Source organism: Cynocephalus volans, chromosome 2 (genome assembly GCF_027409185.1).
Source record: "Cynocephalus volans isolate mCynVol1 chromosome 2, mCynVol1.pri, whole genome shotgun sequence".
NCBI lineage: Eukaryota > Metazoa > Chordata > Mammalia > Dermoptera > Cynocephalidae > Cynocephalus > Cynocephalus volans.
This window is the reverse complement of record NC_084461.1, coordinates 216,296,317-216,320,292: the sequence shown is the minus strand read 5'-3', so window position 1 is coordinate 216,320,292 and position 23,976 is coordinate 216,296,317. Positions and strand designations below refer to the sequence as shown.

The window sequence follows — 23,976 nt, the reverse complement described above, 5'->3', positions numbered from 1 at the left end:
CAAACTGCACACCCTGAAGTTTTGTATTCCTGACCAGTCTCTATGCTGATTGGGCGGCAGATCAGCTGTCCTTGCTATGCCCCTGTTCTCCTAGTGGGCCTGTCTCCCCTACCACCAGTGCTTCAAACACTTCCTGTGGGATGGGACATGCACCAGTCCCTTGTGATGACTCATCAGTCTCTGAGTGGCTCCTTTTTTTTCAGTTGTTGTGGCTTCTTGCTCATTTGTAGGTCCATGGGAACCCTGTTAGTGGTCTTGCTGGCCTGGTGGCCACCAAGGCCCTCTTCTCCCCTGCAACCTCCAAGCAACTTCATCTGAAGGGCACAACTATGGCTTTTGTCAGCTCTTGCTCTATGCACTCACCAGCTCCAGGTTTGAAGTAGCTGGGGCTTGAAATGGTTGGAGTAGTTTTCTCTTTCTCTAATTGTGGCTTCTCCCTCCTTCATGTACTCCATAGGTCTCTCCTCCTCTTCCCCTGAGCTCTAGCAGTCCCAGGTTGGCTGTTGCTTTTTAATAGTTGTAAATTGGTTGATTTGTGGGAGAGAGTGATGCTGGGGACCATCTATTCTGCCATCTTGACCATAAGCCCCTTGATTAACTTCTTTTCTGTCCACTCTGTTCTCTTCTTATGGAACTCTTTCATTTTAACATTGGATATGTGGGATCTCTATTCCTTATTTTCTGTTGCTTTCATAGTTCGAATTTGTTTCTAATTTTGCTGTGTGCTATGTGAGAATTCTATTATTTGGTCTACAAATATATAGTTAGATTTTTGGCCTTGTTTTTATTACTTTAATTTTTTTAATTTCAGTATTAATTTTTGTATTTTTTAATTTTTCAAGGACACTTCATATTTTCCAATTGTTCCTCTTCTGCAGCAGCTTTATAATAGTTTTATGGATGTAATTTTTATTTTCAATATTTAGAATTTTCAAAAACATTTTTAATGCTAACCATATTAGCTTTCTTTAAGGCCCTTTTCCCTTGCTTTTTCATTTTCTTACTTCTCTTTAATGATCTTGGATTTCCCCAAATTTGGGGTCTAGGAGTGTGTGGTTTTTATTCTTGTTCATAAATGAAACTGGTACAATTTTCCACAGCAACTAGAAGCTGTCTAGTCTATCCTGAATACAGAGATTGACAGTAGCTTAATATGTGCATTTAATTTTAGTTTGAGTATGTAGGAAAGCGAATAGTGGTAGCATTCACTTCAGTGTGAGTTGGAAGCTTTTCTTCTGAGTGAAAGCCATGAACAGGCAGGAAGTTCTCCCTTTGGTTGACAGAGGTAGCAACAGAGCTCCTTGTCTTGGAAGGTGAACTTTTCTGATTTTTAGTATTGTTATGTGTTTCTTTATGTTTTTATATTTCTTATGTTATTTCAGTGAGATTTTGGGATGGGCAAGAAAAAAAATACATGTCCTGAGTTCCTGATGTTATACTGAATCTCATAACGAATTGTAGATTTATTAGAAACATATTTGGGGGGGACTATTGTTGGTAATTATATGATTTTAATTTCTTCTAAGGTGAATATTTAAACTTAGAGAAGTATCATACTTGAGTTTGAGTAGTGTAGTATAGTGGATCAGAGCACAGGCTCTGGGACCAGGCTTCCTAGGTTAGATTCTTAGGGTTTTTTGTTTGTCTTTTATTTTTTTACATTGCTGAAATTCTGATTTTTTTTTTTTGATTAAAACATAATTGATTTACATATTTGTGGGGTATGGAGTTGAATATCAATACCTGTGTACAATATGTGATGATCAAATCAAAGATGAATATGTTAGACTTTTAGTTTTGATAGCACAGCCTTTGGGCATATGACATAATCCTTGTCTCCCTAAATCCATATTTGTGATGGATATAAAAGTATAACCAGTCTTAAATGATGTTAAGAGATTTAAATGAGTCACTGTTTATAAAGTGACTATAATAGTATTTGGCATTTAGTAATTGATAGGTTAATATTTATTAAATACAAATAAATATAGTTGTACATAAAAATGTACTATGAATTTATCCCAAATAGTGATTTTTCTTGTGTATATGTATATATTTGAATTACTTGAATATGTATATATTTGAATTAAATATATATGTATATATTTGAATTACTTGACAAACTATGTTTCTGTCTTTCTCTGTTCATTTTTTACAGCTTATCGTGAGCCTCGTTATTATTACCAATTTACAGCTCGATATCATGCAGCTCCCTGCAATAGTATCTATAATGTTTCTTTTGAGAAAAAACTGCTTCAGATTTTAAGCAAATTGGTTCTTGATCTTTCATGTGAAATTTTCTTGCTTAAGTCTGAATGCCATCGTGTTAAAATGCAAAAAGCTGGTTTGCAAAATGAATTGTTCTTTACATTTTCAGGTAAGTATATTACAGTTCTTTAAAGAAAAACAAGCTGAGAACACATAACTAATTTTAAATACATGTTGTGAATTACCAGAAGCATTTTTAGACTATAAATTTTATAAATCTGAATAGATGTTATGTTCTGTACTTTGACTTAGTGCTAATAGCCCCCCAAATAAAATTCTGATTCATGCACTTAATGAAAAATTTTCTTTCAAATAATTTAAAACTTGCTATGAGAATACTATGGAATGGAATTTAGTATTAGGAATGTCTATTATGATATTTAGCTACAAAGATTTGATTTATAAAAGGATTTAATTATGAGATGGATTGCTTTTCCTAATAATGCAGAGTGGAGTCCCAATATTTTCTGGAAAACAAAGAATTGGACTTGATGTCTAAGAACTTTAGATTTATAAATGGTCTGTTTATGAATGAGCACTTAGCAGTAGCTATCCATGTGTATTTAAGGGGTCTCAGTGGCGGTAGGAATGACCCCCCCCATCTCAAATGCTATTGCTTGCTCTTTTCTTTTCTTCCTTCCTTTTCTTTTTCCTTGATTCATCTGCTGTCAGTGTTTTATTGTATTTACCCATTTCCCTGCCTTGCCCTTCTCTCTTTTTTTTTGGCCACCTAGGATTCAATTTTTAGAGACATAATTGAGAGGCATGAGCTTTAAGGGAAAAAAAGGACAAGAGAAGTTCAACCTCATTTTCACTGTCTTTTATCTTCCTTACTACTTTTCTCTTTCGTCTAGAAAAACATTGAGAGTTTCTCCAGCCCCTGAGACAAATTTTCAGAGATAGACTAACTCTTTCTTTAGCTCTTCAAGGACTCCTTATTAGCATTCATAGGAGTTATGGAATCTTGGTTCCTCGTTCTGTTTAATAGGTGGACAAGTCTTTAGGAAACCTGATAGTGTGCTTGAACCCATAGAGATGATTTCCAGCAGAAATTAGCCATTGTTGGCTTGATTTGCATTTCCCTGATGACTGATGTTGTTGAGCATCTTTTCATGTGCTTATTGGCTATTTGAATATCTTCTCTGGAGAAACGTTTATTCAAGTCCTTTGCTCAGTTTTAAATTGAGTTTTATGCCTTTTTGTGGTTGAGTTGTAAGAGTTTTCAATATGTTCTGGATCCTAGATCCTTATTACATATATGATATGCAAATATATTTTTCCTTTAAAAATTTTTTTTTAATTCGAGTTTATTTATATTTATTTTTGTGGGCTACAATGTGTTATTTCAAAACATGCATATTTGCACAATGATTCTTTTAGGGTAGATAGCATAGTTTTGTCCTCATTAGTTCACCCCTTGTCTTCACCCCCACCCCTACCTGTATCAGCTTCTGATAACCATTATTCTATTTTCTACTTTTTTTTCTAAACACATAAAGATTAATAACCTCATTGCAAAAATAACTCTTAAAAATAAATTAGATTAGCTCTGTTGGTTAGAGCACAGCCTTATTGGTCATGGGTTCAAATCCCTGTAGTGGCCAGCCCCCCCACCCCACAAGAATTAGAGAAATCTAAGCTGAAATTTGGTGAAGGACATAAGCAGATAAGTCAAACACCCAAAGAAATACATGTGGTTAGTAAGTATTTTCTAGCATATGGTTTGTGGGTGGGGGTGGGGCTGTCCCAACCCCTGTCTCTCAGGATCCCGGGCATCCGGCTGTCTTCTGTCACTGGCCTGGATGTGTTGCAAGGGCGAGGGCAGGGCTAGGACCCATGCCCCCAATTTCCTAGGACTCCCAGGCATTTAGTTGGCTTCCATTGCTGGCCTGGGTGTGTGTGGTGGCAGGGGTGGGGCTAGGGCCCACGGCCTGCCCGTCTCCCAGGACTCCCTGGGTACTGGGCTCTATTTTTCCATTTTCTAGATTGTCTTCTCACTTTCTTGATAGTGTCCTTTGATGCACAGTTGATTTTAATTTTGATGAAGTCCAATTCATCTATTTTTTGTTTTGTTTCTTATGCTTTTGGTGTTGTATCTAAGAATATATTGTCAAATCTAAAGTCATCAAGATTTACCCTTTTGTAGTTTTAGCTCCTACATTTAGGTCCAAGATTAATTTTGAGCTAATTTTTGTATATAGTGTGAGGTGTATTCTAATCTCATACTTTTGCATGTGACTATCCCATTGCCCAAGGACCATTTGTTGAAGAGATTTTTCTTTCCACATTGAATGGTTTTGTAATCCTAGTTGAAAGTCAGTGAGCCATACATATTTATTTCTGGACTCTCAATTCTATTCCATTTTTCTGTGTTTCTATCCTATGTCAGTACTACACCATTTTGATCACTGTAGCTTTGTAGTAAGGTTTGAAATAGGGAAGTGAGAGTCCTTCAATTTTGTTTTTCCTTTTGAACATTGTTTTGGCAATTTAAGGTTTATTGCAATAACATGTCATTTTTAGCATCTGCTTCCCCACTTCTGCCAAAAAAGGCCATTGGAGTTTTAATAGGGGTTGCATTGAATCTGTATATAGTTTTGGATATTATTGCCACCTTAGTAATATTAAGTATTCCAATCCATGAACACAGGATCTTTCCATTTATTTAGAATTTTTAAAGTTTCTTTCAGCAGTGTTTTTTAGTTTTCAATGTGTAAGTCTTGTATCTCTGGGCAAATTTATTCCTAGGTATTGTATTATTTCTGATGCTAATTGTAAGTAGAATTATTTTTTAAAATTTCCTTTTAACATTGTTCATTACAAGTATATATAGGTTAATATTTATGTGTATCCTGCATCTCTGTTGAATTTATTAGTTCTAATAGTTTGTTTAGTTTTATTTTTGTGGAATCTTTAGTAGTTTTTATATAGATTATGTCACCTATGGGTAGCAATAGTTTTAGTTATTTCTTTCCACCTTGGATAAATTTACATCTTTCCTTGGCAAATTGTTCTAGAACTTCCAATACAATGTTTAGTAGAAGTGGCAAAAGTGGGCAGTTTGTCTTGCTCTTGATCTTAGAGGAAAAGCTTTCAGTCTTTCATTGTTGAGCATAATGTTCTCTATGGGTTTTTCATAAAGGCTCTTTATCAGGTTGAGAAAATTCCCTTAAATTCCTAGTTTGTCGAGTATTTTTATCATGAAAAGGTGTTTGATTTTGTCAGATGCTTCTTAAGATGATCATATTTTACCCCCTTTCTTCTATTAATGTACTGTATTATATTTTTTGATTGTCGTATGTTGAACCACCCTTGCATTTCTGGGATATATCCCACTTGGCCATGTTGTATACCCCTTTAATATGCTGCTAGAATTGGTTTTTTTTTTTTTTTATTGAGAATTTTTGCATTCATAATGGTTATTGGACTGTAGTGATATCATTGTCTGGCTTTAGTGTCAGGGTAATGCTAGCTTCATGAAATGAGTTAGGAAGTGTCTTCTTTTCTATTCTTTTGGAAGGAATGGAGATGAATTTCATTTAATTGTTCTTTGACTTTTTGGTAGAATTCACCATTGAAGCCATTGGGCTTTTGTTTGTTGGGAGGTTGTTGATTACAATTCAATGTCCTTAATTATAGGTTTGTTCATATTATTTGTTTCTTTTTTGTGTCTGTTTCGATAGTTGTGTGTTTCCAGCAGTTTGTCCATTTCATTTAGGTTATCTAATTTTTTGGAATACACTTGTTCATAGTATTCTCTTATAATCCTTTTTATTTCTGAAAGGTAGGTAGTAAGGTCCTTTTGATTTCTCTTTTTTATCTTTGTCTATCTAGATAGTTGTCAATTTTATTTTTATTCTGTTTTCCTTGATTTTCTGTATTGTTTGTTTTATTCTCTGTTTTGTTAATGTCTTTTCTACTCTTTATTATTTCCTTTTTTGCTAGCCTTTTGTTGGGCCTAATTTATTCTTCTCTTTCTAGTTTCTTAAGGTGTGAAGTTAAGTAATTTAATTGAGATTTTTTTTTTTTTTTTTTTTTTTTTTAAAGATGACCGGTAAGGGGATCTTAACCCTTTGCTTGGTGTTGTCAGCACCGTGCTCACCAAGTGAGCTAACCGGCCATCCCTATATGGGATCCGAACCCGTGGCCTTGGTGTTATCAGCACCACACTCTCCCGAGTGAGCCATGGGCCGGCCCTAATTGAGATTTTAATAGCTGTTTACAACTATAAATTTCACTCTGAGTACTGCTTTAACTGTAACCCATAATTTTTGGTGTGTTGTATTTCAATTTTCATTCATCTCTAGGCATTTTCTTTTTTTTTTTTTTTAATTTTATTTTGTCGATATACATTGTGGCTGATTATTGCTCCCCATCACCAAAACCTCCCTCCCTTCTCCCTCCCCCCTCCCCCCCGATAATGTCCTTTCTGTTTGCTTGTCGTATCAACTTCGAGTAATTGTGGTTGTTATATCATCTCTAGGTATTTTCTAATTTCTCTTGTGATTATTATTTTATCTATCGGTTGTTTAAGAATATGTTGTTTAATTTCCACATATCTGTAGACTTTCTAGTTTTCCTTCTGTTATCAATTTCTAGTTTTATTCTTTTATAGTCATAGAAGATACTTTGTGTGATTTTAATCCTTTATACTTATCGACATTTTTTTTTGTAGCTATGCATGTGGTCTATTCTGAGGAATGTTCCATGTGCACTTGAGGAGTATGTGTGTTCTCCTATTTTTGAGTGGAGTGCTCTGTGTATAACTTATAGGTCTAGTATTGTTCAAGTCTTCTATTTCCTTCTCAATCTTCTTCTGTCTAGTTTTTATATTTATTATTGAAAGTGGGGTATTGATGTCTTCAGCTATTATTGGAAAATGATTTTTTCCTTTAGTTATGTTAATTTTTGCTTCACATATTTTGGGGTTCTGTTGTTAGAGGTATATATGCTTTTAAATGTTATATCTTCTTTGTGGGTTGGCCTTTTATCAAAATATAATTTCTTCCTTGTAATGATTGTTGACTTAAAGTCTATTTTGTCTGATATTTGTATAGCCACCATAGCTCTCTTTTGGTGACTATTTGCATGAGGTATCTTTTTCCATCCTTTTACTTTTAACCTAGTTTTTTCTTTGCATCTAAAATGAATCTCTTATAGACAATAAATAGATCCTATATTTTTATCCATTATGTTGTTGACCTCTGCCATTTAACTGGAGCCTTTACTTCAAACCATTTACATTTGAAATTATAAATAAATAAGGACTTACTTTTGCACTTTTGCTGTTTGTTTTCTATATGTCTTATGTCTTTTTTTAATTAATATACTACATTCCAGTTGTGATTTTCTGTTTCAGAATTTTTATCAGGTTACTTTTTATAATTTCTTTCACTTGAATGATATTCTCTTTGTTAAGACATCATTTTCCTGATTTTATTTAGTTCATCATCCATGATTTTCTTTAGCTCTTTGAGTGTATTTAACACAGTTGACTTGAGTTTTTGTCTAATATGTGCAATGGCTGTGCTTCCTCAGGGACAATTTCTGTTATTCTCTTTTCCCTTGTGAATGGGCCACATATTGTTTCTTTGCATGCCTTATCGTTTTTTTGTTGAAAACTTTAAATCTTTGAATATTTTAATGTGTATACTTTTGGAATCATATATTTCTAGCTCTTCAGTTTTTTTTGTTGTTGCTTGTGTGGGTTGTAGTTGTTTGCTTAGTGACTTTTCTAAACTACTTTTATTAAGACTTTTTATCCTTTGTCATGTGTGATCTCTGACGTCTGTTTTCCACTAACTTTAATCTTTGTAAAATTTTTAACCTTTGAAGTTTCTTTAACTAACTTTTGTGGTCACCTAGTGATTTGACAGAGATTTCTTTAAATGTTGTATTTAAGTTGCCCTCTGTTAATTTAGCATTAATGTGGTTGTTGTAAACATTTGGCTATTTTCCGGAGTTATGAAAAAAGTTGATTCTGACAACTTTTGATCATTTTTTCAGTGTTTCTGTTGAAAGATATGGCTTGGAGTTTCATTTGCCACCATTTTTGCTGGTGTCCTTACTGTCTTCTTCATTTTTTAATCTTCTAGAAGGCTTGTCTTTAGAAAGGCTAGTTAATTTCATACAGGATAAGGTTCGTCAGCTAACCTAAATAAAGGGGATATACTAGGAAGCAGAAGATTGGGAAGAGATAGCTGATTCAGAGAGCATGAGTGTTGTGTGGTTTGCCTAATATGGTGGGGAGGAATACACTGCCTGTTGGCTGTTACCACCATTAGTACTGGATTTGAACCTAATCAGTACCTTAGATGTTTGTCACTCGAATAATCATCTGTACTTATTCTGAAAAGACAGACAAGAAAGACCCTGTTTTGTTTCTTTCGATTCTGTGTTGTGGTTTCTGACAGTTTTGCTTTAGTTCCAGGGGTATTAGTAGATTTTAATGAATTCTTTAATTTGCCTTAAACATTTATAAATGCTCAAAAATTAAAAAAATTGTACATCATGGTGATCTAATAATTGTATTATGATACATGAGTGGACTCAGGTCTGCCACCCTCTGAGTTACTTTATGGATAGTACTTTCAAAAGCTGTTCCTTTGGTGAATAACATTTGAATAGCCTAGCTACATTTTGCTAGTGGTTTTATAATTCCATTGTGTATTTCTGATGTATAAATTTACAGATTTAACTTTTTCTTGGCCTAAATTTAAGATAACCTCATTTTAAAAGGCTTTAAGGCAAAAATAGGCCGTAAATAAAACTTTGTTTTATCCCAAACCTGTGACCCTACTTGTAAGTCTTCCTCAGATGAACTGTTTTGTCTGAGTAACTGTGTTTATAAAATCACTAGGATGGATTATATTGTCTTGTATGTGATATTTTATAGTACTTTATAGTATCAATTCACATGACAGCAGTGAAGTTTAATAACGTGTATGGGTTTGGAAAGATATGCAAGAAGTATGTTGAAACAACAAAATAACATTTCCAAGTATTCTAGAAGTGTACTCTGCATGTATTAGTAGTTTTGTGGTCAATGTTACTATCTTCATATCAGCACATCCATCAAACACATTTTATGTAGCATATTAGACAAATGCTGGTAATGTGGAGTATTTTTCTTCAAGAAGGCCATATTCTAGTAAAAAGTAACTATTTATGTAACAATAGTACAGGTTATTAAGTACTACAGAAAAGTTACCAGGTGCTCTGTGGGTTCTAAGGAAGGGAAGATGTTATTAAGGAGATAAACAATTAAATTGGTCTGTGGAAAATATTGGTGTTTTAAAAAAATTCTGTGGAAAATGATCAACTTGAAGTCATGTATACAGAAAACAGGGCATATTTGGGAACAAGTCTAGAATGGCTAATGGGTTGGATATTGGTAGGATTATGGGGAAAATAATATTGTCAAGATGGCTAGTGATTAAATTATATAGAGCTTTGCTTTTTGGGCTGAAGTATTTATGGTTTTAATTGTTTTTTAACAGCTGGCAAGAATGACAAAAATCACATTAGTTAGCCTCTGGTTTTACAGAGTTGAGAGAGGAAGTCTCAAGAAGATATTAAACAATATGCCTGTATTTATTAGTGATAGACCTAGAGCTAGAAATCCAATTCCCTTTCTTGATGAATAGTGGGGAGTAACTGAAGGTTTTCAAGCTTTGTGGTAATGAGATTGATGCTATAATTTAGAAGATTAATTAATGGAAATCCTTGAAGTTATCTTTTGTTTCTTATTCCTTTGATTTTTAAGTCTTGGTAGTACAACGGGAACTTTTCTCAGATGATCTCATGAAGACATTAACTATTTTCACATTGCTAAATGTAATGGGATTTTGTTGATTTTGTTCACATATATATCCCAAACACCTAGAATGGTACCTGGCACATAGTAGGCACCTGGTAATTATTCGTTAAATAAACAGGTGCGTGCATGCATGAAAAATCATTTCAGTTACCATGGCCACTACCATGGTCCAACCTCATTTTCTTTCCAGTATTGTTATTGTAGTTTGTCTTAACTCTGTCATTTTGTAGCTAGAGATTAAGAATTGAGTTGGTCAGATGATAACCACTATATTTTATGAGTAGAGTATTGAATGCACACACACACCCTTTTATAGATACATTTAACATATATATGTTATAAAAGTTGAAATAATTCTATTGTTAAAATTTTACGAAGTCAATAGCCAAACATTAATTACCAATAGTGTTGATTAATTTTTGAAATTCATGGTAGAAGTGAGGTTTTCTTGATTTACATAAAACAAATCTTTGGCTTAAGGTTTTTGCTAAAAAGAGTGATTTAGCATTGGAAAAATTGCTTGATTTTTTAATGGGAGAGAAATATTAGACAAATAATGTTTCATTTTTCAAAAGTCAATTTAAATATTGTATTACAGTACATTAGACTCATGATAAAATATATTCTTACAGTTTCATCTCTAGACTCTGAAAAAGGAACCAAGCCATGTACAGACCGTAGTTGTGAATCTTCCCGAAGACTGTCTAAGGTATGTTATGTAAGGCCAGAAAAAAGAAAAAAAAATAAGTTGAATGAATGTGCCCAGTATGAAAGTAAGTATCTTAGCTATTTATAAATACATTGAACCCCCACAGTTAGGGATTTCAACAATAAAAATAAAACTTCACCCCAAAATAAGTGATAAATCAATAGAATTTATATTTTTATAAAATGCTTTTAAATTTAGCATTTCATAATTGATTAAATGAATGATTTTTTATTTATTTGGCCTTATTTGCTATTGATAATTATTTATAAGTATTATTCAGGTAGAATTCTGTCTGTGTTATTGTTATCAATCCTAAATAATAAGCAAATTTGGACTATAATGTTTATTAACTATTTTCATACTGCTCTATAAACAACATACTATGTCTATGCTTAAGATGAAAATTATGCTGTAACTTCCAGCAGCAATTTAATTTAGTTCTCTTTTTTACATTATACTTAACATATTGTTCATGCTCAATAAATTTGTGACAATATTTTCCTATATCTAATTACATTTAACTTACCATAAACACTTTTTTAAAAGTAATATTTGTAAATATTTGGGATATAAAGTCATTTACATTATGATGTTTGTAAAATTATCCTACTAAATTGCATACAGATAAATATCCATTATTTTTCCCAGTGAAATCGATCCAGATATTATTTCTTAATTTGCACCCAGAAAGACTCTTGAAATATAGTTTAAGTCATTAGTCTGTATATTATCTCACATCTCTACTTAAAAATTTCCTTATGGGTTACTTCTTTTCTCTGGGATAGATTTTTTCTTTACTTTTGAAATAGGATTTAAGTTTTGGGACACCAAAAACAGAGAACAATCAGTCTTATTTTTCTTCTTTCATTTTTTAATCCATGAGTACTGTTAATCATTATTAATCATTATCCAGTCTTTAAACTTGTAAATAGTCACAGACTATGAGCTAGTATAATTTCTTTGGTAATGGTGTGGGAATGTGTGTTAAAGCACAGGGATTAGGAATAGGGGAAGAATCTACCCATATTGTTATTTTCCCTGAAGATGGTCTCATAGTGATATCCATTTGTAGCTTTCTTATGTCATTTTTAACACTGAGAGTCAACTTAATTTCTAAGCTTTAAGTGGAAACATAGAAATAAAAAATATTTAAACCATGAAGCTTTGAGTAATAGAGGTCTGCAATTTCATTAAGTCCATTTGTTCCTTTGGACCTGATTACCTGGTTATATGAGGGGTTTTCAAAAAGTTCAGGGAAGGATCCATACTATCTTTTAATTCTATTTTCCCATGAACTTTTTGAGGTACTCTCATATTAGGTTCTTCTACAGACATTCTTCCCTGTGACTTTTTCTGTCTCTTGGAAACTTTTTTGAAAAGCAATATGCTTATCTTTCTTTCTTTTTAAGCATAAAATAGTGTCTTACATGACTTGTAATAGCAAAATAAAGATTGACAGCTGGTGCTTCTCTAGCTTGATGATAGTATAAGAACAGTATAATACTTGACATAATAATAAAAAAAACCTCGGAATTTCCAGACGAGTATTTTCTCAGAAGCACTCCAGTATGTTCATTTACAGATCTGAAAAATTATTTAATATATCTGCCTTATTGTTGGTTTCATTTGCCTGTTAACTTTAGGACCTTTTCATCTTGTATTAGCATCTTATATGTTACTAAATGGAGTCCTTTAATTTTAGGAAGATTTAAGTGACTGAAATCATCCCCAAACTGCAGTAAGACCAAATATACTTTGGCATATTTGGTCCACTGGCGGTATATAGTTTTACTAAGAGTTGATCCAAATATTTTTCTTCTTAGATGCACCATTTTCTTTCCACTGTTCTCTTATTGATCTGTTCATCAATCCTTATGCCAGTGCCACCACACTTTTTGCTATATAGTATGTGTGTAGCAAGTCTGATGTCAGTAGTATGGGTACTTTATCTTGGTTCTTTGTTAAAATTGTTCTGGATATTCTAGGTCCTTTTCATTTCCAAAAAAGGTTAGAATCAGCATGTCAGTTTTCTCAAAAAAGCCTTCTTGGGTAAAGATTGGAGTTGCCTTGAATCTATAGGTCAGTTTGGTACGAAATGACATTTTAACAAGCTATCTTCCAGTTCCTGAAAATGATCCATCTTCCTTCCTTCCTTCCTTCCTTCCTTCCTTCCTTCCTTCCTTCCTTTCTTTTTCTCTCTCTCTCTCTCTTTCTCTCTCTCTCTCTCCCTCCCTCCCTCCCTCCTCCTCTTCCCTCTTCTCCTCCTCCTCCTCCCCCCTCCTCCTTTCTTCCTTCTTTTCTTTTTTTCTTCCTTTTTTTTCATTTTTCAGTGTAAAGGTTTTGTATGCTATTTACTAAATTTACTCCTTAGTATTTTGTGGGGTTTGGAGTACTACTTTAAATGGAATATTAAAAAACATACTTGCCAATTGTTTTCATTTCTTATAGGTGTTTGCTTATTAACCTTGTCTCATGCCACCTTGCTAAATTCACTTGTACAATATAGTAGTTGTTCTATAGGTTAATTAGGATTTCCTATGCAAACTATCATTTTATTTGTAAATAAAGACAGTGTTACTTCTTTTTCATTTTGATTTATTATTGTTTTATTAAAGATTTTTGTGTTTATGTTCATGAGTTATCTTCTTTTTGTAATGTCTTGCTCAGTTTTTGATATTTGAGTTATACTGCCTTGTAAAATGAGTGAGTAAATATTTCCTTCTTTTATATTTCCTGAAAACATTTTTAATGATTAGTTTAAAAGATGTTTGATAGAATTCAGCAGTGAAAACACCTGGTCCTGTAGTGTTCTTTGTGGGCAGGCTTTCAATAAAAAATTATATTTCCTGAATAGGTGTGGGAATATTTGGATTTCCGTTTTCATTTTGTTCAGTTTTAGTAAGTTTTCTTTCTCAAGAGACTCACACAGTGCATCTAAATTGTCCAGTTTTTTGGAATAAAGTTGTTCTAATATTATTATTCTTTTAGTATCTGTAAGATTTGTAGCGGTAATCTCTTTTCTGGTATTGTTGAATGGTGTGTGTTCTTTCTCTCAAAATGTGTTCTAATTTCCCTCTTTCTTTTTGATCCATGAATTACATAACAGTGGGTTGTTAGGTTTCCAGATATTGGAGATTTATCTTGATATCTTATCTGTTTCTCATTTAATTCCATTTTGGTCAAAGACATACTTACCCTGTATATTTTAAGCCCTTCTAAATTTATTCATCATACTGTCTAGTTTTGTGAAATGTATTATGTACATTTAAAAGAATGAATATTCCGTAGATGTTGCATGTGATGTTTTTTAATTAAGTAAAAGTAAGTGATAGTGTTGTTCGGATAATCTCTGCCAGGGGGTTGGCAAATGTTTTCTTGTAAAGGTCTAAAAAATAAATATTTTAGACTTTGTGAGCCACGCAATATCTGTCCAATCATGCAACTCTGCCATTGTAGGCAGTAGCAGCTTTAGACAATACATAAATTAATGGCTGGGGCTGTGTTCTGATAAGACTTCGTTTACAAAAACAGGTGGCCAGCAAATGAGCTATAGTTTGTCAACCCCTGTTCTATGTTTTTTACCTTATTTTTTTCCTTTTCTTTTTTGGTCTAGTTCTATTATCTGCTAAAAAAATAACGTTAAAATCTCCAACTGTGTTTGTGGAATTCTTTCTTTTTTTTCTTTCAAGTTTCACTCCATGTAATTTGAAGCATTATTGCTAGGAATATATCCATTTATAATTGTTTTCTTTTTGGTTTGATTCATTTATTCTTCTGTAGTGTCCCATTTATCTCTTTTTCTCAATATTTCCTTTATCTGAAATTAACATTGTTTCTTTGGTCTTTTTATGCTTACTATTTGCAGGAAACATATGTTTCCATCTACGTAGGGGGCTTTTTGTTTCTTGAATAAATTACTCTTTAATTGGAGATTTAGTTCCTGATATTTAATGTAATTATTGATATGACTGTATTTGGGCCTACCGTTTTACTATTTTTTTTTCTTTTCCTTTCTGTTTGTTGTTACTCTGTCCCTTCTGTATTCCCTCTTTCATAATCTGAGTATATTTTTTAGAATTTCATTTTAAATTATCTATTATCATTGTATCTATATATTCGTTGCATTATTTTTTAATGGTTCCTCTAGTTATTATGATATGTCTTTAATTTTTCACAATTTACTTAAAATTAATATTGTATTCCTTCCCATGAAGCATAGAAACATTGCGGTTTTATAAATTTATTTAAACCACTCTCATCCTTCATGCACTGGCTGTCATATGTATTATATCTACGTACATGATAAACTACAATTTGTAACGTTAAGACATTTGCTTTGAACAGCCATATGAATGTTAAAGATTATAAAAGAACAAATACAGTTTTATATTTACTAATATATTTACCTTTTTCTTTGCTCTTTATTTCTTCCAAAGGTTGAAGTTTCTATCTGGTATCCTTTCCCTTTTTACAGGAGAGAAAATCTCCGGTAGCATTTCTTGTAATTACAATCTTCAGACAAAGGATCCTATTAGTTTTCTTTTATCTAGAAATTGTATTTTTTCTTCTTCATTCATGAGGGTTATTTTATTTCTTCGAGAATTCCCTTTGACAGTTTTCTATTTCCAGCATTCTAAACATTTTGTTCCACTGTCTTCTGGCCTTTTTGGTTTCTGATAAGGAGTCCATTATTCCCAAATTGTTGTTTCTCTATATTTAATGTGGTTTTTTTTCTTTGTCTGCTTAAAAGAATTTTTTTTTTTTAATTTTGGATTTTCAGAAATGTGACTATGGTGTACCTCAGTTGGTTCTTCTTTGTATGTATCCTGACTGAAATTGGCTTGTGGTTATTGAATCAATCATTTTACATTTTTCATTAGTTTGAGGAAAATTGCAGCCATGATTTCTACTATTTTTTAATCTCCTTGATTATGTATTTTGTATTCTCTCCTTGTTTTTCAAACACACATGTGGCTTGAACATCTCACAGTATGATGGTTAGTTTCTCAGATATAGCATCACATTCAGTGAGAGCAAGTATTTCAAGGAGCCAAGGAGAGTGAGTATTTCAAGGAGCCAAGGCATAAACTGTAAGGCTTTTTCTGACCTCGCACCTTAGGACATTCAGCACCACATCTACTTCATTCTGTTGGGCAAAGCAGCCAGAGAACTATCTGAATCGGAGAGAGGGGATATAAACCCATTACTCTATGAGATGTGTGCCATAGAATTTGAGGCCATGTTTTAAGACTACCACAATAATAAAGGGACATTTATACATCAGTAATTTCAACATTGTTTAGTTGAAAATTATGGAGATCATTTTAGATAAATGTATAGTTATAAGAATAAAACAGAGATTCCTTGTGCGTTTTGCATACATATAATACAATATCACAACTAGGAATATTGACTTTGATAGAATCTAAGACTCTCATTTAGCTTTGACCAGTTTACGTGTATTCATTTATGTATGTCAAGTTCTATGCAATTTTATCACCTCATGCTATGGTTTGAATGTTTCCTCCAAAACTGATATTGGAATTTAATTGTCATTGTAACAGTGTTGAGAGACAGAGCCTTTAAGAGGTGATAAGGTCATGAGGGCTCTGCCATCATGAATGGATTAATGCCATTATTATGGGAGTGGGTTAGTTATTGTAGGAATGGGTTCTGCTATGGGTTAGGTGTGTCCCCCAAAGGTTCATGTATTGGAAATTTAGTCTACATGTAACAGTGTTAAGAGGGTGGGAAATCATATTATGGTAATTGAAAGGTGGGGCCTTTAAGAGGTGATTATCTTGTGAGGACTGTATCCTCATTAATGGATTAATCCATTGATAATTTAATGGGTGGTCATGGGCATGGTTATGATGGCTTTATAGGGAGAGCAAGTGAGAAGCTTAGCTCTCTCTTGCTCAGCCCATTTGCCACGTCATACCTTGGCTGCCCAGGAACATGTTGAAAGTTCTTGCCAAGAAGGAAGCCCTTACCAGATATGTTACCTGGACCTTGGACTTCCCAGCCTCCAAAACTGTAAGGAATAAATTTCATTTCTTTATAAATTATCCAGTTTCAGGTATTTTGTTATAAACAACAGAAACGGACTAATACCAGTTCCTGATAAAAAGGATGAGTTTGACCCAATTTTCTCTCTTTCTAGCCTGCTCTTTCGCCATGTGATACCCTCCACCATGTAATGATACAGCAAGAATGCTCTCATTAGATGTGGCCCCTTGATCTTGGACTTCCCAGCCTCTAGAACTATTAGCCAAGTAAATCTCTTTTCTTTACAAATTACCTAGACTGTGGTATTCTGTTACAGTGGCCTAAAATAATTTCAGTTGTCTTATCTTTAGAACAACTCACTTCATTTTTGCCTGGATGACAACATACATACCTCTAATCCTTAGTTTTAGATATTGTGGTAACACCTAAATCATCTTTATCAAATGTTTTATCCCAAACATTGTGAATTTTACCTTGTTGGGTACTAGGAATTTTGGTATTCTATAAATGTTTTTGAGCTTTGTTCTGGAACACAATTAAGTTAGTTGGAAAAGAGCTTTATCCTTTCAAGTATTGCTTTCATGACTTCTTAAGTAGGATCTGAACAGCATGTTCAGGCTAGGTCTAATTATTCTCCACTACTAAGACAAGATCTTTCTGTTGGATTTTTCTAAGGCCTGTGAATTTTCAGGTGTTCTAGTCTGGTTGGTGTTTAGTAGCATTTCTGCCTTGGTATGATCTTTAGACACTTGTATCTCTATTCTTCTGGGTGGTTCTTTTCAAGTCTTGGGATGATTCCACACATGTACTGATGAGTACTGAGCTAAATACTTAGGCTGACCTTCTGCAGTTCCCTGGAACTCACTCTGTGTGTACTCTGTCCTTTCCATTACTTTGCACTGCTAACAAAAGTCATGTTGGCATTCCCAGACCCGCATTTCAATTTCTCCAGCTTAGGTGTCTTCCTGGGTTCCCCTTCCCCACTTGAAAAAATATAATTGTCATAAGTATTTCCTCTGTGTACATTGAGTACCACATCAGATGGTGGTATAATTTTGCTTTAAAATCTGATGAAGAGAAAGGTAGTCTATTGTCCTGTAATGGTTAATTTTGTGTGTCAATTTGACTTTACTAAAGGAAGCCCGGATAGCTGCTAAAACATTATTTCTGGCTGTGTCTGCTAGAGTATTTCTAGAAGTGATTAGCATTTGAATTGGTAGACTGTATGAAGATTGCCTTCACCAATGTGGGTGGGCATCATCCAATCCATTGATTGCTTGAATAGAATACGAGGGAGGAGGAAGTGGAGATTTGCTTCAATTTGATCTGGGGTATCCATCTTCTGCCCTCAAATATCAGTGCTCCTGGTTCTTGGGCCTTTTGACTTGGACTGGAATTTATACCATCAACACCTACAACCCCACCCCACCTCCAGTTCTCAGGCCTTGGGACTCAGACTGGAATTTACACCACTGGCTTTCTTGGTTCTCCAGCTTGCAGATGGATAGCTAAGGGACTTCATAATTGTGTGAGCCAATTCCTATAATAAATCTCCTTATATCAATGTGTAGGTTTATTATGGTACTTCAAAAAGTTTGTTGAAAAGTAGAATTAAAAGATAATATGTATCTTTCCATGAACTTTTGAATTACCCTCTTGTATGCATATGTATATGTGTGTGTGTATACATACATATACATACAGTCGTGCATCACTTAACAATGGGGGTATGTTCAAGGAAAAATGTGTCATTAGGTTATTCTTGTGCAAATGTCATAGAGTATATTACAACAAACCTAGATGGTATAGCCTACTGTTCTTGGCCAGTATCCCCAGAAACATGTGAGTAATGTGTTGCAATACAGTATTATAACAGATATAACATCACTAGGCAATAGGAATTTTTCATTTCTTTTATAATCTTATGGGACCACCATCATATATATGATGTTGTTGACCAAAATGTTGTTGTGCAGTGTACAGTAGGAGATATATATACATACATGCACATATATATGCATACATATACATATATGTATGTCCTATTGATTCTGTTTCTCTGGGGAGCCGTGACCAATACAGTTTTTGGTTCTAGAGGAAAAGAATTATAAGGATGAGTTTTCTGAATTGGTTCTGGGGTTTCTGGAATTGGCTCTCTAATCTAATTAGATTTAAAGATGCTTATGACTCTATTTCCAGTATTAAAGAGATTACTGATAGTCCATTGAGTGAACTGTTTATAGAGATATGCAAAATATCTGCATTGGATACTTCTAATCAAGCCCTTATAAGAAGTAAGGAGCTAGATGACTCTGTATATAATTCTTTCAAACATTTTTGGAAAACTAAGGAATATAATGACATTGATTGGTTGCTCTTGATGTGTCTGGACACAGAGGTGAGAGAAAAGGATGAGCTCAGGAATTCGAATTCCCAGCTCAAGTGCCACATAAATGACTTAAGCTTTTCTAGGTGTGCCCTGAAGGGGGAGAAACCTTATCTCCTGTACCTGCATGACTGAAATTGCCGAAAATAAAATTCAGAAGCTCAATTGGCCTGTGATTGGCTGAACTACACAGCAAGTTGAACTCCCAGCCTCATAGGGTGTTTACTGTTAAAATGAGGGCATTGCTTGAGACAGAATGGGATATTGTAAGCTGGGATGGTGACATGTGGGAAGACCCTCATGAAGCTAAGGACATTGAGCCCTTGAATTCTGATGAGTCTTTTTTGCCAGTGGAAGTGGCCTCCCCATCCCCAGCAAAAGTGGCCTCCCCAACTGCAGTGAAAGTGGCCTTTCCATCCACAGTGGCAGTAGTGTCCACACCTGCAGTGGTAGAGGCCTCTCCTGCAAGAGTGGTATCAACCTTTCTACCTGTTTCTAAGGAGATTACTGCTGCATTGTCTGAGGAAACTGTAATGGCTTCCTGTGAGGCAGTGGCTATGCAACACAACAGTGCTTCTCCTCAGGACTCACACCCCCCTTTTGCTTCCAGACCTATAACTGGACTTAAGTCCCAGCAGACCCCTAAAGGTGAGGTACAAAGTATGACCCATGAGGAGGTGCACTACACCCCAAAAGAAATACTTGAGTTTTCTAATTCATACAGAAGAAATTCAGGAAATGTGTGGGAATGGATATTAGAGGTGTAGGATAATTGTGGAAGGAACATAAAGTTGGATCAGGCTGAATGTATTGATAGGGGTTAACTACACAGACATTCTGCATTTAATGTTACAGCACATAGAGTTAGAAAGGTCTCTGGTTGGTTGGCTGAAATATGAATTAAAAGATGACCCACTATAAAGTGAATTAGAAATGCCCAGTCTCCCTTGGTGTGATGTAGAGGAAGGTATTCAAAGTTTAGGAAAATTGGAATGTTGATTTGTCATTTAAGATCTTCTTACTCATACTGGGAATGTCAAGAAGACATACCTTTCACTACTACGGTGAGAAATAAATTTGGGAGTGGAGCCCCAGCATCCTTGAAGAGCTGAGTGACTACTCTTTTCTGTAGACCAGACCTTACAGTGGGAACTACAGCCACTGAATTGGTAAAACTAATTGCAATGGAAGTAATTGGATTGTAGGGTGGCAGACTCAACAGCCAAAGTCAAGGTGGGCATAGTTATAGTAACAGACAGCAGTCAAAACAGCCATCAGAATAGTCTGACATGCAGACCTATGATGGCTAGTTAATGTATGGCTAGTTTACCATGGTATTCCTAGAAGTGAAATAGATAGGAAGCCTACTAAATTCTTATTTGTTCTGTATAAGCAGAAAAGTTCTAGGTCAAGTGAACAAAAACTTAACTTGAATCATAAACACAGAAAGTAACGGCCCCTCAATCAGTTTCTAGACTTTAGCCAGTTTACAAACCCAGAACACCTTGAATGAAGTGGAAGCCAGGCCCCTTTGCTGAAGGATCCTGGTACACTACCAAAATTTTATATCTTTATATCTTTCTCCTAGCTTTCCTCAAAGGGACCTGCAATCTTTTACAAGTTTACCACAGTTAGCCGTCTGTGCATTGGGGAAAAGGAAATAATCAGACCTTTCAGGGACCGTTAGACATTGGTTTTGAACTGACATTGATTCCAGGAGACCCAGAACATCTCCGTGGCCCTCCAGTCAGAGTAGGGGCTTATGGAGATCAGGTGATCAATGGAATTTTAGCTCAGGTTTATCTCACAGTTGGACCAGTGGTTCCCCAAACCCACCCTGTGGTTAATTCCCCAGTTCTAGAATGCATAATTGGAATAGACATACTTAGCAGCTGGCAGAAACCCCACACTGGTTCCTTGACCTGTGGGAGTGAGGGTTTTTATGGTGAGAAAGGTCAAGTGAAGCCATTAAAACTGCCTCTACCTAGGAAAATAGTAAATCAAAAGCAGTACAGTCATGTGTCACTTAACAAGAGGGATAGATTTTAAGAAATTTTCCTTTGTCATTGTGTGAACATCACAGAGTGTACTTATACAAGCCTAAATGGCATAGCCTATTGCTCCTAGGCTGCAATCCTGTACATCATGTAACTGTGCGGAAACTGCAGGCAATTGTAACCCAATGGCAAGTATTTGTATATCTAAACATATCTAAAAGTAGAAAGGGTACGGTGAAAATATGGCGTAAAAGACAAAAAATGGCACACTTGTACAAGGCACTTACCATGACCAAAGCTTGCAGAACTTGAAGTTGCTCTGGGTGAGTCAGTGAGTGATGGTGAGTGAATATGATGCCTAGGACATTATTGTACACTATTGTAGACTTTATAGACCCTGTATACTTGGACTGAAATAAGAAAAATATTATTTCTTCAATAATAAATTAACCTTAGCTTACTATAGTTTTTTCCTTCATGAAGTTATTTTTTTTTTTTAACTTTTTGATTCTTTTGTAAAGCACTTAGCTTTTTAAAAAATTTTTTTAAATTAAAAGAAAATTTATTGAATCAAAATTGATTATACAAATTTTGGGGGTTCAACATTGAGATATGTTGATCAAATCAAAATTACTAGTATATATATTATTTATTCCCCTTGTCCAATCCCCCATCCCCTTTGTCCCCTTCTCCCCCTTCTAATCACCCTAGATTTCTTCTCACCCTCTGAAAGAATAATGGTTATTCTGTTGATTTGCTGCCCAAATCATCTGTCCAATGCTGATAGGTGTGATCAGGTCCCCCAATACTATCATAGAGCAGATGCCTCTTCCATCACTATGAAATGGGCTCTGTGGAGGGAAACATCCTCCTCCTTTCTTTATCTCTGCTGGTGACTCTCTTTGTGTTAACGCAGTACAGTGGCTGGTAGACCATCTGTGTGGTGGTTGTGGTGTCTTGCCACCTTCGCTGCAGCCATGGTTATCGTGGTGGCTGTGATGGGTCACCCACATGGAGGAGATGTTTTTGGCATGCTCCTTGGTGCTGGTGGTGTGCCTGGTTGTGGAGAGTGTCTGATCCCTAGATCCATACCCCAGGTCCCCGAGTGGGTCCTGAGGTGCTGACACAGTATGCCTGGTTGTGGGGGGGGGGGTCCAGTCCCCAGCTCTGTACCCTCGGTTCCTGGGCAGGCCCCAAGGCACTGGTGTGGGTGCTTGGTTGTGTGAGGGGGGTCCAGTCCCCTTCTCCATGCCTCATGTTCCTGGGTGGGCCCCGTGGCAATGGTGTGGTGAGCTGGTTGTGGGAGGGAGTTCTGGTCCCTTTCTCCATGCCCCAGGTCCTTGGGTGGGCCCCGAGGTACTGGCACTGTGTGCCTGGTTGTGGGAAGGGAGTCTGGTCCCCAGCTGCTAGCCCTGGGTCCCCAGACAGGCCCCGAGGCATTGGTGGTGTGCCTGAATGTGGGAGTGGGGGTCTGATCCCTGGCTCCAATCCTCGGGTTCCTGGGTGAGGCCTCAAGGTGCTAGTGGTGTGCCTGGTTATGGGCGGGAGTCCTTCCCCTGGCTCCATGCCTCATGTCTCCTGGTGGGCCCCAAGGCATTGGTAGTATTCCTGGGCCAGAACTAATTTTTTGTCCTTTGCTTACTTCTAACATGGGGGAATTTCCTGTGGGAACCAGTACTTGAGCTGTGTGGTTGACCTAAATTGCTGCTTTGCTGCTGTTTCCCTAGGGAAGACTGTTTGAGCAGCTCAGGGTTTAATGGTTTACCTTATAGGTACTTCTAGCTCTGATACTCGGTGCACCTGGGTTGTGTAGAAACTCTGATCTGGGCCCGAGTTTTTTCATTAAACTACACCCCATGCAATTCTGCATTCCTGACCAGTCTCCTCTGAGTGGTCCTGTGCTGATTGAGGGGCAGATCAGCTGTCCTTGCTGTGTCCCAGTGCTCTCCCAGTGGGCCTGTCTCCCCCACCACCCTTGCCCCAAACACTTCCCATCAGACGGGCCCTGTGCCGGTCCCTTGCGATGACTCACTGGCCTCTGAATGGCTCCCCTTTTTCAGCTCTTCTGGCTCCTCACTCCTGCATGGGTTCACGGGAACCCTGTCAGTGGTCTTGCTGTCCTGGGGGCCACCAAAGTCCTCTTCTCCCTTCCGCCTCCAAGTGATTCCATCTAAAGGACACAGCTGTGGCTTCTGCTGGTTCCTGCTCCATGTGCTCCAGCATTAAAGCAGCCATGGGCCAAAACGTTGAGAGCAGTTTTCTCTTTCTCTCATGGTGGTTTCTCCTGCCTTCATGAATTCTGTAGGTCTCTCCTCTTCTTCACCTGAGCTCCAGTGGCCCCAGCTTGGCTGATGTTACATTTTTATAGTTGTAAATTCGTTGATTTGTGGAAGAGAGTGACACTGGGGACCGTCTATTCTGCCATCTTGACTGAAACTCTGAACACTTACCTTTTTTTAGTTTTGTAAAACATAAATGCATTGTAGAGCTGTACAAAAATGTTTTCTTTCTTTAAATCCTTGTTCTATAAGCTTTTTTTCTATTTAAAAAATTTTAAATTTTATTTATTTTTTAAACTTATTTGTTAAAAACTAAGATACAAAAACACACATTAGCCTAGGGCTACACAGGGTCAGGATCATCAATATCACTTTCACCTCCACATTTTTTCCCAATGGCAGGTCTTCAGGAGCAATAACACATATATGGAGCTGTCATCTATGATAACAATGCCTTCTTCTGGAATATCTCCTGAAAGATCTGCCTGACACCGTTTTACAGTTGACAT

At 35.8% G+C, this 23,976-nt stretch overlaps 1 protein-coding gene across 1 annotated transcript in view; it reads left to right on the top strand.

Annotated features, from left to right (window-relative positions):
- The window catches only part of ZPBP (zona pellucida binding protein), a 126,863-nt gene that overhangs the window by 32,107 nt on the left and 70,780 nt on the right, over positions 1-23,976 (top strand). The window contains exons 5-6 of the mRNA XM_063088162.1: positions 2,159-2,377; positions 10,720-10,796. Coding sequence (XP_062944232.1) covers positions 2,159-2,377; positions 10,720-10,796 — 296 coding nt within the window. The remainder of the gene's footprint in view (positions 1-2,158; positions 2,378-10,719; positions 10,797-23,976) is intronic.